At 38.4% G+C, this 12,813-nt stretch overlaps 1 protein-coding gene across 1 annotated transcript; it reads right to left on the bottom strand.

The window, feature by feature from the left end:
* Positions 1 to 8,529, bottom strand: scd (stearoyl-CoA desaturase (delta-9-desaturase)). The gene is made up of 6 exons (XM_053340880.1): positions 8,374 to 8,529; positions 7,847 to 8,105; positions 6,815 to 6,945; positions 6,440 to 6,645; positions 5,744 to 5,976; positions 1 to 3,992 (listed from the first exon to the last, which is right to left on the bottom strand). The coding sequence occupies exons 2-6, from the start codon at positions 8,079 to 8,081 to the stop codon at positions 3,793 to 3,795; spliced, it is 1,005 nt and encodes a 334-aa protein (XP_053196855.1). The 5' UTR covers positions 8,082 to 8,105; positions 8,374 to 8,529; the 3' UTR covers positions 1 to 3,792.
* Positions 8,530 to 12,813: the final 4,284 nt, after the last annotated feature.

Genomic DNA, 12,813 nt, shown 5'->3' on the forward strand with positions numbered 1-12,813 from the left:
GGGGGGGGGGGGGGGGGGGATGAACTGGAATCAATTATAACTTGTCAGACTTCCTCAACCAGAGAAAGTGTGACGCAATAGCCTAAACTAGTCTCCTGTGAACACGCCGGTCCTACATTCCTCCCTGCCCTGTGTAAACCATTATACACATCTTGAGAGTGCTTTATTCATCTGCAAGTGAGAGGCTAATAACGGGCACTATTAAATAGTTGGGATATATTTGACTTGCCTACTCATGTCAGCAGAAAACTGGATGTTGTTCATCTCTTTTTTTTTTTACCACAGAAGGCAAAAACCCTGAGCAGAGGAACAGAAAATCCCCCCAGACAAATCCCAGCTAGATTCCTACCAGAAAAAACTGCAGATTGCCATCCTTTGCCTCCCTCTTACTTACAGGACCGGTTGAGGGTTATTCAGGTCATTTAGTTAAGTAAATGTTGCAATACCACAATGTAAAAATACCCTTATACAAGTAAAGCTTCTGTACTGAAACATTTACTGACTCCAGACTCTTAAATGTGAATACTTCTTGTGATGTTATATAATAGTTTACTGATCACTTTAAGGGGGGTGGGTGGGTTTTGGACTACTAGTTGGACAAAACAAGACATTTTCAATAGGATACCTTCATTATTTTCCAACATCTTATAAACAAAACAATGAATTGGGAAAATAATTACATCAATCAGCAAAAAAGATAAGAAATATTTCAGCTGTTAATCATCAAAAGTTAAAGCATGCGCTGTACAGACTGTACCATATGATACTCTATATTACTAATGCATGAGGTGTAAGTAGGAAGTCAATGTAGCTGGTGAAAGCAGAGCTAAAGTTTCATCATGTTTTATTAGCTGATCATATGTGTTGTGTGTGTGTGAAATCTTAATCTAAAATGAATCCAGTAGTGATTTTAAAATATGAAGAAAAAATGCAGCAGCCGAGTAATAAAGTAGAATATTTCCCTCTGAAGTGTATTAGAGTGGAAGTGCAGTATAAAGTTGCAGTAGATGCCTCTGGGTACTTTCCACATCTGACTCTGACTTCCTTTTTGTTTCTCAGTATTAGTACACTGGGTGTCTGCAGTGTATTGTAAATTGTGTGAAAGGTCACACTTAAAATATACTGCGGCATCAACACTCTACTTTCGAGTCAAACAGAAAACAGCAAACAGAAAGCTTCATCTCCAGCACTGTGATGCCCTGACAGTTTCTGGCCCCCTAAATGCTTCACAACAATCAAGATTAAATACTTCCTGTTTGCAGGTAGTCAAAATGTGATTGTGATCTTTACATTGCTCAAACATGCTTTAAGCTAATTAATGTAATTCAAAATGAATACAACTCTGACAAGTCATATCACCTATAAACATAACCTATAAATTACAAGTAGAGGTCCAGATGGCAGATAGGAGTTTTAAATTTGTACCAGACTCTAGTTGTGCCAAACATATTGAAAAGCAAAAGGCCAAATATATAATGTGGCAAATGAAGCTCTCTAGCCAGTTCAGAAAAAACTCAAGAATATGTACAGTGCAGCTTTAAATCTGAGAAAGTGAAGGGAGAGTATATGAAATAAGAAAAAAGAAGAGCAACAACTGTTTATGGAATTACGAGTGTATTGAAAATATTGTGAATATTATTTCAGAATAGAGTTACAGTTTGACATAATCATTCAGACTGACAACCTTTTGATCTCCTTTGTCATATTAGGAAAATGTTGATTTTGGCGCTCTGAACAGCAGGAGTTGTTTGCATGGCTTGTGATATCATCAGGGTGTTTGGTAAGTGCTCATCAGAACATTCCTCGTGACGGCACTTTTTTCGTTTTGGAACTTTTAAACATGGAGATGCTGTGATGGGTTAAAAACTAGTTGGCACATCCATCGGGGGGGGGGGGGGGGGGTTGTATTTTTGCAAGTTAAATCTCGGGGATTGAACCCATTTGTATCTGATTCTTCAGAGCGAACATCTGTCTTCTATTTGCATTTACAGCACCTCGGTGTTGCCATTGCTATGCCAAGTTGGGCCTAACTTAAAAATGCTTGTTTGGTTTAAGAATAAAAGCAATGTTCCACCTGGTGCTTCGGCCTGTAAACATGGACCTCGGTCAGATTCATTTTCTGATTCTTGAGCCTTTTTTTTTTTTTTTTTTTTTTTAAAACTGACAGGACATGAAGATCAGGAATGGATTCAAGTCATAAGGCATTAGGTAGTATCCTGACTCTTAGGAAAAAAAAAATAAGGTGCCTAAATTTGATATATTTTATGAGACTGTTTACCAAATCTTGGAATGCAGAAACTGGTTCTGGTTTGAGCAATAATTTTATGTCAATAAAAAAAAAAAACGAAATAAATACATAAATAAGATAATATAAGCATTCCGCACAACAGACTCAAAGATGAACATTAACATTGATGCACCTGAAATTTTTCAATGACAATCAGCCTTTGCAGGACATCAAAGGGAAACCAGACCCCCGTCTCACCACCGAGTCACCACGGCAACAGTTCTGGTGATCCAAAAGTGATGCAGCTCTGCAGCATGTTACAAAAATAGATGCGGTTCTGCCGACAGAACACCTCAGTACGGCACCTACAGTAATATCATCGTGCATGGGTGGCCATTTGTTTTGTAACACCAGGACTGTCGCGTGACTGGCTGCTGCGTCGACCAATGACATCAACCGGTGGTCTCTGCTGCAGATGTTTCAGGACAAAAGAGGGACGTTGTTGCATAAAGTCTTGAGAGGAAGCGAAGCCGCGCCGACACCACAAGGTTAAAAAACTTCCACAATCATGAAGCAATATCGACTTAGTGTGCTCTAGTGGACCGTAGAGATGGTTATAAAAATGTCACAAAATTGGCACTAAATATCTATTAAAAACACAAAAAAAGCCAATTAAAGCATCGCATTGCTCCAAGTTAAAATGACATTTATCATTTAGTGTTAATCTTGAATGGCAGTTTTGATTTAATGATAAATGTGCCCCTATATTGTCCTGAGAACTCTTGATCCAATCATCACACAGACTATCTCTGTGTTAAACTCTCTACACCTTCTACGTATTTGGTTTTCTGCAGAAGACAACCAAGTTATGCACAGAAACATGCAGCTGCACGGCTGGGTTTCCATGCAGTTTTGGCATGCTGGTTGTCAGGTCAAAGGAAGATGGTCTGGGTTCCCTCACATCTCCATTATGTGCCATATTTTCATATTTTCTTAAAGCCAAATCACTTTTTTTTTTTCTCCAGATCTTAAGAGCGCTCAAAAAGTTAATTTACATCAGAACTGTAAAATCTTGCTGTAATCAGCAATAAAAGGCAACAGTCTCCAATCAGTAATGGACCATATCAGTTGAAACATTGTCACTCTATAGTTGAGTGCTCCACTTGTTGATTAATAATTGAGTAATACTTACATAAAAATGATTGGCTACATGACTGACCTTGCATGAAGAATGCACACCAAAGTGGCAAAACAGCGGAGAATGAAGTTGACTTTTAAAATGAATCTACTTCAAAATCTAAAACATCTTTGCAAGACCTTAGCCTGACTGAACAATAGAAACCAAGGCCAAGAGCTTAGCAAAATGTGTGTTTTTTTATCCATCTTTAAAGAATTTCTTAAGTTACAGCTACAAAAACCACAAAAACAAGCAAAATGTGGTCAAGGCCCTCATGAAGCGGACTGTTATCCTCAGAGAATGAGAAATGTATAGCTGTCAAAGGACTGTGAAGCGTCTTCTTTTCGATTTCCTTCTTTGCCTTGAAGCTGATCACACTTTGTTAATCTTAGCCACTCCGGTGACTCCCATCTCCAGTGCGCTGCATTCGGGCCATGATCACCTCACGGGACACTCTCTTGCAGTCCTTGGCCAAGCCCAAGAAACACATGAAGTCGATGAAACAAGTGGTAAGGTTCAACTTGCAGCCAAACTCACTGGTTGCATAGTCATAAGGGAATGTGTGGTGGTAATTATGATATCCTTCTCCTGTAAGGAACAAGAAACAACAACAATTTAGACTAAAAATAACAATGTAGCAAGTTGTGTCAGGTATGTCACAAAAACAGAAATAATTACATGACTGACTGTAAACGATGATCCCTGTTACTCACGCTAATTAACTCCAGCAAAGAGCTTGTGTTTTGTCTCTCTGTCTATTAGTTACTTAGCAATATATCACCCAAAAATGCTGCCCAGATATCAGTGAGATTTGACTGAGAGACAGGCCACGGACCAAGAAAGACTTCATTCTTTTTCAGTTTAGATGGGTGGCCATTTGTTTTATGTTTTGGCCCATAACACTGGAATAATGACTCATGGTTAGCACAGCACTGAAGTCCCCATCAAACACTGCAGAGACCTGTAGTAGGGTTCAATTCAAACACAACAAATGCAATTGACTATGTTTAAGGTTGGGAATCTAGTGGGGTATTGTCCTTGTAGCTGCATTTGGGACTCCAACTGTTTGGTTGGGGCACAATCTTTTAAGCATACTGACGCTTCACAAGGTGCAGTGTGTAGGATTTAGTGGCATCTAGCAGAATGGACAGGGCAGAAATTAAACATAAATATTTAAATTAGTGTATAATCTTATCTATCTAATGTTTACTTAATCTTAAAATTAGGGCTAGGTCCATACGAAAAATTTGCGTCGACGTGTCGGATCAAAACAAAAAATGGCGGCAGTGTGTAGCAGCAGCAGCGAGAGTCAGAGAAAAGGACTCTAAAGAGAGAAAAGTAGACAGCAAAAACAGAGCTTTTAATCAAGAATGGACACTCTGTACCCTGTGTCTAGAGAGTGTCTACACAGGAGGCGTTCAGGTACATGGTTAAGTGTAGGTCACCCACGTTTTGGAAGTGCTCAGAGCCCAAATCACAATGACTGTAGCTAAGCACGTAAAAAGAAGGAAATGCTTCCACAGGCAGTTCAAGTCTCATCTATCTGGAGAGATTTTGGGAGCAATACTCTGATGGGATGTATTAAAGAAATGTTAAATAAATATTGAAATGTTATAAGAAATCAATGTTTTTTTTTTTAATATTCATACTGTGTAAATTGCTATAGTAATCAAATAATGGGAAAATAATCGATAATCGAAAAAACAATAGTTTAGGTAATCGAAAAATTCATTGTTCAATGAATTGAACCTTACCCTACTTAATATGAGTCACTTGTATCTACACAGGAAGCAGGTCTAATCTGACATTCACATCCTCTTCATGGTGACATAAAGTGGGTTGGGCTCTCTTTTTTCATTATTTATACAACTATTTCTGCCAATTTGTGTATAAGCTGTTTAAATGAATGCAACATTATGAATGGCTTCAAGGAAGGATTGCTCAAAAGTGTGGACAGTTATCCCCATTCATCATGTCTCTCCCCTCTCATTGTTTGCCAAAATTCTTTGAGGCTTTGATTCTCACTGCCCTAAATTTTGAAGCCAATGTGCAGCCAAATGTAGGCAGCATGTCCTCTTATCAACTCAAGGAAATCCTACAAAACTTCAAATCTAATTTTACACAATTTAATAATGTTCTAATACTCCCAAATAAGATTTAGGATTTAGATTGTATTCCCCAAAAATCCACATGAACAAGAATCAACACTGTAAAGCATTATCTTTTGAATTACTCATTTTAACTGTGCTGTACTTTGTGGCTTTAAGTTACTGCTCCGGTTCTCTCTATATATTTGCTTTTGTAACAAAGGAAGGGCCACGTTGACAATTCATTCATACCTATAGCGCTGAGCGTGACAAACTTGTTCTCCCTGGGGTTGATGTTCTTGTCATAGGGCCTGTTTCCCCACATGTGAGCCGCACTGTTGACCAGCCACGTGGCGTTCAGCACCATGGTGTACCTCATCACAGCCGGGATAAAGTATGCCACCCACAGAGTCTCTCCCCAGAAGTACCACGGCACAAACATGGGGATGAAGAAACACATGAGCAGCACAGAGGGCTTGTAATACCTGTTGAGGAGGCACAGCAGGTGGAGAATGAATAAAGCCGTTTACTTAACACACACAGAAATGCCCTACTTGTCAGACACGTGATTACTCACTTTATTACTCATCAGCACATGACACGGTTTTCACTGAAGCCAAAACTTGAGTCGATCTGAACATGCGTGAATTACATCATAGCGATTTTCACTTTGTTAAACAAGATGGATTAAAACAACTTGCACTGGAGACACAACTCTGCAGCAGTGGTCTGTAATATATAGTAGGTAGAAGAGGTTGTTTTTTCTTCCTTTATCACCCTTTAACTTGTATTCAAAATATTTACAGGAAATGCTATCATAAAACCCCAAATCTGCTTTACTACCATGTACACTACCTGCCAAAGAAGTAAAGTGCACTTTCTGTTAAATTTTAGCTAGCTTTAAATAAGGTTTAAAATTAATCATTGAATCATTGAAGAGCTACTTACGTTCTTTGAAACATTACAACTTTGTCAGCCAGCAGATCACTGAGCTCCAGCTTGCGGCCTTTCTCAATGACGTCAGGGTGTTTGCGCACTAAAAGCCAGCCAATGTGAGCGAAGAAGAAGCCCCGGACAGCGTTGTGAGGGTCGGCATCTGTCTCGGAATATTTGTGATGAACCCTGTGGTCTCGAGCCCATTCAAAGATATCATTCTGTGGGTTGAAGTTAAGACAGAGATTACACTGTGGACTCAACATGGTAGTTACTTACAGTCAATGAAAACAGCTATTATCATGAGTGACTTTAGCTTTAGGTGTGCACTTGTGCTAGTTGTGTGTAGACAAAAAAGACGGCAGATCTGTGTGATGCATTTTTAGATACCTGAAATGCCATGGAGTTAGCAACACCAAGAAAGATCTTTAGAGGTAATGTGGCCTTGTAGGATCTGTGACTCCACAGGCGGTGAGCTCCTGCAGTAACTCCTAAAGCACTTGTCAAAAAACAAAGAAAGGCTGTGGGGAGAGAGAGAGAGAGAGAGACATTAACTAATTAGTTTGACCACATTCTAGTCATTAAGTGGCATTAGCACTTCTTGCACTAATAACGCACACTACAACTGTGGAGGCAATCCAACAAGTGATGTTAAATTATTAACACACTACATCATTTACTCACAACACTGTATGTATATGTCCTGTATTTCTCACCAAAGACAGAATCATTGTGAATCAGTTTCAATATGTCCCTCTGAAAATGTTAAACTACATTATAATAGCTTCCCTGCACAACATTTCTAACTGAAAATTATTAAATTTAGCATTTGCCTGAACTGGTTTGTGCTCGTCTCTCGCTCCACAAGAGATTTAATAACCATGAACAAAGCAAGGCACGTTAAACAGATCTGTGACACTCACTGTGTAATGTAATTACTTCATGTGGGATGACAACTGATTGGATGCATAAAACCATTTGATGATTGCATGTGTGATAAAGGCCGGAAGCATTATAATCTATTCAGAAGAGGCTTCAAACAATGGGACAAACACACATCTCAGTTATCTTGAACAAAATGTGCAAATTAATGAAGAATTGTGCTTTTTTTTTTCTTTTTTAGCTTTGATATTTTACTACCACTTAAAAAAACACACATGTTCTGACTGGCATGGACTGTACATTTTTCAGTTTGACAATGCATGCTGTTACATCTCTAATCTCTAATGATACATTGCTTGATCTATAATCCCCCTCCATGCAGGATCATGCACAAATCTAAGCAATCACCTTTTTTTTGTGCATACACCAATGTGGGCGAACTTGATGACATAACAGCTGTGATGTATGCATTAACACTGACAGGAAATGCCAACTTGCAAATAACATTTTAACAGGTAGATTTATACTTTTTTTACTTACTCCAAAGCAAGGTCAAAGGAGCTGCTGAAGGGATGAGGCACATGCCGTACAGGGCACCTAAATGTAACACAATCATCAAGGCGACATTTTTCCATACGATGATCGTGGGAGGTTTGGGGCCTTCCTTCTCTTTGTATGTGTGATCAAACATATCTTCTCTGGTGGCCTCTGGAAGAACATTTCCATTGCTGGGCTTGTGCTGCTGCTTCTTCTCCAACGCCTCCGCCTCCGTCATTGTGGCTGCGGTCTGTGTGATGCTCTGAGCGGCAATAATAATAATATATTTTTAGAAAAAGGCAGACATCTTTCATTTTAATCTGTGTGGACATTAGCGAACGTCGTCATTGAGGCACGGTGAATGTTTTTTGTTTTTAATGCTAGCTAGCAACGATAAAGCTAGCTTGACGAGGAAGAGCACGTTAAGTAACGTTATATAGCAATGATGGTGACACGACGTTGCGTAACATTTATCACACAGCTGTGGTAGAGGGAGGAAAACATAACAAATACACATGTTAATAACTCACCTGACAGAAGCTAAACGAGAGGAGAGCTGTTAGACGGTGATGTCGCCGGTCTGCTCAACCCAAAACTAACAGAAAAAGGGAGAGTGATAGTCGACTCTGCAGCGGACGCATCGATGGCAGCTGGAGCTGGAGGTGCCTCGAGAAGCAGTTGACCAATCAGCGCTCAGATGCCGCCTCAAGCTCGGGTTCCGATTGGCTGCCTGTTTATCTGCTGTTCACCTTTTATTCATCCTCCTGCCAGATGTATATTTACCTCCTCTAGAGAGCAGCTGCTGCTGTCTAGACATGTATTGAATTAACCGCAATCATATATCTCCATTCAATCGTGGATTAAAAAAAAAGAAGGTACGAGCAGAAGCAATGAAGTGTTAAATCTGAGCTGAAAGTGGAATTAAAGAAACGTTCTTACTGAGCATTACACGCAGTGGTGGTAGAGGACCCCCGTCCACACAAGGAAAACACAGGCCATCCTCGTCCCAAACATATCAATAAAACATTAAAATATCATATGCAGGGTTGGGAAGGTTACTTTGGAAATGTAATAGGTTACAGATTACTAGTTACCCTATTCAAAATGTAATAAACGTATTGTAACTATGTCAATTACTTAATCAAAGTTACGTAACTTGTTAGATTTGATTACTTTTTGACGAATGTTTTCAACTCTTGGGGTAAGTGTGCCCATTAAGCCCACCAGAAGTTCAAATGTTTTTCATGGGGAGATCATTTCGTATAAATCCAGATTTATCTCTTATTTGAAAATGTATTCATTAATTCGTGTAGAGTTTGGAATACAAGTCTGGCTTAATTGGTACCATGACACCATTTAAGTCCACGTGCTTTCGAAATAACCACGTTACATGTAACCACGTTACTCCCAAACACTGATCATATTAGATAGGTGGTATGATTATTTTTTTTTAATTAAAAATCATGTAATAGTCAGTAAGGCCTGCTTAAAGCCTTATGTTCAACATTTTTCAAGTCATAAACAACAGTCAGGTGCTGACATGAATCATCCTCCTGGTAATTAAAAGATAGTCAGTGTGATCCACAAAAATCCACAGTGTGTGCTCACAGTCATTACGTGCAAAAATGCACTTAAAAGTAGATCCAAAGCTTAAGAGGCTTGAGTAGTCTGAGTTAGTCATAACAAGTGGGTATCAGCCACATGCACAGTTTTTAGCTTCAGATTTCCTCTTTGTGTTTCCTCAGACAGTAACCAAAAGAGGAACTTTGGCTGCACATAGACTGTGACGTTGAAAGACATCTAATGTACTTGAGTGGACTAATTTGGGCGTCTGAAGTTTCATTTTAGTTTCAGATTAACTTATTACAGAAAGAGATCTGTAGATTTTGGTCGCTATCACTTATTGTAAGTGCATTATGCAGGGATCTTTTAGTAGCCAGTATGAATGACTATAGTGAGGAAAAACCTATTTAAATATTCATTTGGTCACCTAGCTGTTGTTTTGAGACAGGCTTGAAACATTGTGAATCCAGCCTTTGAGTGCCATACCTACACCAAAATCTCTTTGGACTGATGGACTGGATGAATTTCCTTCAAAAAAGAACCACAGCTGTTGCTTGAAGGAAACACTTGTGCAGTTGCGAATAGGAAAGTAGTATTTTACAGACTACAGCTCACATTGTAAACTTGCACTTGAAAGTTTTATATTCACACCAGCAAATTCATAAACCAAAGTGCAATTAAAGCCACCGTAGACATCCTGAAACTCAGTCAGCTCCGTAAGGCCACAATAACTTTATCTATATGTAAGATAATGTCTTTTATATGAGCTAAACCCTCAAGCATCACCTTTATTTGTTTATTTATTCTGCTTTTCTGTGATATCTGAATCAGATTTTTTTTATCTTGTTGTTTCTATATTCTTATTGTAAATTTCATGTAGTTGATTAAAAATATGTATTTGAAAAAACATTTAGTGCCACAAATATGGGAGTTTTTTAGGATATGATATTTAGAAAATTATCATAGGAGAACAATTATACTGATGTTTTTATGCGGGAAGGCTTATTTATCTAAAATCTTGTTATTTTCTTTGTGTTCCTTTTAAACACTGCAGCACTTTGAGTTTCACTGCAAATGAAAAGTGTAGAACAAATTTAATGCATCATTATTTTCATTTAAACTGGCAAGTGGATAGGAATATTTCAGTCATACCAGTCATCTAGTCAATTTCAAAATGCTCTGGACTGTGTATTTCAATCAAATATAAAGCCAAAAGACTAACTGTACAGTGAGGTGATGTTAAGCTGTGGAGACACTTCACAGGACTCAAATTAATTTCCTCCACGCTTGACTACTGTCTATGTTTCTGACCTACATTTGAAAACAGACCATTTGTCTCCACTTAGAGGAGAAACAGGGCAGCGCAGAGAGCCTTTCATAATCCTAATAAAGAAGGTTTGGGTGTTGCCTCACAAATATCTCATTACCCATACACTAAGTAAGAGCTTATACACACACATTCTAACCTGTAAAACAGTGTCTTAAAAGTTCCAAGAATGATTGTATGTTTATTTAGCTCTGCACGCATTGATGCTGTGCTTCATGTATTTTGGCATTGTTACCACTAAAAGACTGTGGCAAGAGATTTTCAAGTTACAAAAGAAAGAATGAGAAATGTGCTTACATCATCTGTCTTATTATTATCTTAGCTGGGTTTCATATTCATAAATGCAACTTTGCCAACAAAACAATCCTCTTTTCTAATTTTTTTCATAAGTTCATATTGTTTTTATCCTTTATTGTTGTGCATTTCATTTTTTATTTATAAGTAAAAAGATTTTAAAAAATGAAAACAATGCTTGACTTCCTCAGATGGGGGTGTCTGGTGATAACAGCCAAAACATCCACTGACCCTGAGGCCCACCACTACTGATGATGTGTCCTATAATACAATAAGAATTATTATACAGATCTTTACATCTGAGGTAAATCTAGACATCTAAGAATTAGGAACTCAGACTGACTTTAAAAGCACCTCTTGGAACTAAAAGTTAAACAAAAGAAACCTGAAATTAGTCATTAAAAGACAAAAAGATATTAAAAGTTTTACATTAAAAAATGATCAGCAAGTTGAAATCCTATATAACACACAGGGACTCTTACTATCTTTCCGGGTATGAGACCTACTCCCACCACTTGAAAGCTTGATCACCTCCTTGGCTTGGCTGGTCTGGGTTTCATCTGCCTTGGTGTTCTGGTGTCATGTAAGCAGCGGCGAGAGCACGGCCAGCTCTGGTTTCCTGAGGGATTCAAAGTGTCAGAGCCCAAAAAAAATGAAATGAAGAGAACCAGTTGGAGAGGATTCTGCAGGACTCGGTATACTTTGAGAGATGAAATATGAAGACAGCTGTTTTCTTAAAGTCCATCTCAAGCTGTGTGTTGTCTTAGACTTCTCAGTGTACTGAATCATCTTTTGTATTTAGTGTCATCATGACTAACTCTTCTCAACAGACCTATGTAAAACTCTTCCAATCCATATAATCACAATGAATCGGATGATGAAGATCCAGTGTTGCAAAACTGACTTTGTAATGATTGGTAAGGTTTGAGGAGCAGTCCTGAACTCATTACACTTTCGGATGGTTTCACTCTCCTGCAGCTGTGTAGGACCTGAGACTGGTAACAGTGAAGAGGAAGAGGATCCCTCAGTAGAAATCATGTCAGACTTTATTTACCAGAGGGCTAACCTCCATTGTTTTTTTGTTTTTCATGTTCCTAAAAAGAAAATCAAATGACCAAAAGATACACAGACTAACAGGCATTAACTCAAGATTTAGGTGTATTTTCATTGAAATGATAGGCCTACCTGTTGACCATTTCTAGACATATGTGTAAAAGCTGTGATAATAAATTGGAATGAAAAAGGTCGAACACGGAATTGGGTGATAATTTATAGGCTACCTTATACCTTATGAACAGTAAAACCAGACTCAACTTTGACCCTGAAAGGACAAAAGGAAGACAATACGAGAGTTAGCCTATACAAACTTTAACTAAAGGTTTTACGTTATAGCCTGTAAAATGTACTTTTGTGATTGTGACATTTTTATAATAGGCCTATATTTTTATTCTGAACTGCAGACATGAACCCCAAGAACAGAGATGTTATATTTTCCAAAGAATAAAAGTACAAGGACAACTGAAAAACAAGTGCATGGTTGTTTCACTCTGAAGTCCACAGAAAGAGCAATTTACATCAATCTCTTTTCTTTTCTTTTTTTTGCACATAATGTTTTGCTGGATGTCATCTATGGAGAAGTTTGAAACACATATTTTGGGCCGTTTCTTGTTTATGCCCCAAAACTGGAACTATTTGCAGCCTCCAGATGGCGTCATCAGCCGGCGCCTTTATTTACTTCTGGTCCAGTTAGCTCTGAGTTAGCCGCCTCTGGTTAGCCGCTGCTGCA

The sequence above is a fragment of the Scomber japonicus genome, chromosome 20 (assembly GCF_027409825.1).
Source record: "Scomber japonicus isolate fScoJap1 chromosome 20, fScoJap1.pri, whole genome shotgun sequence".
NCBI lineage: Eukaryota > Metazoa > Chordata > Actinopteri > Scombriformes > Scombridae > Scomber > Scomber japonicus.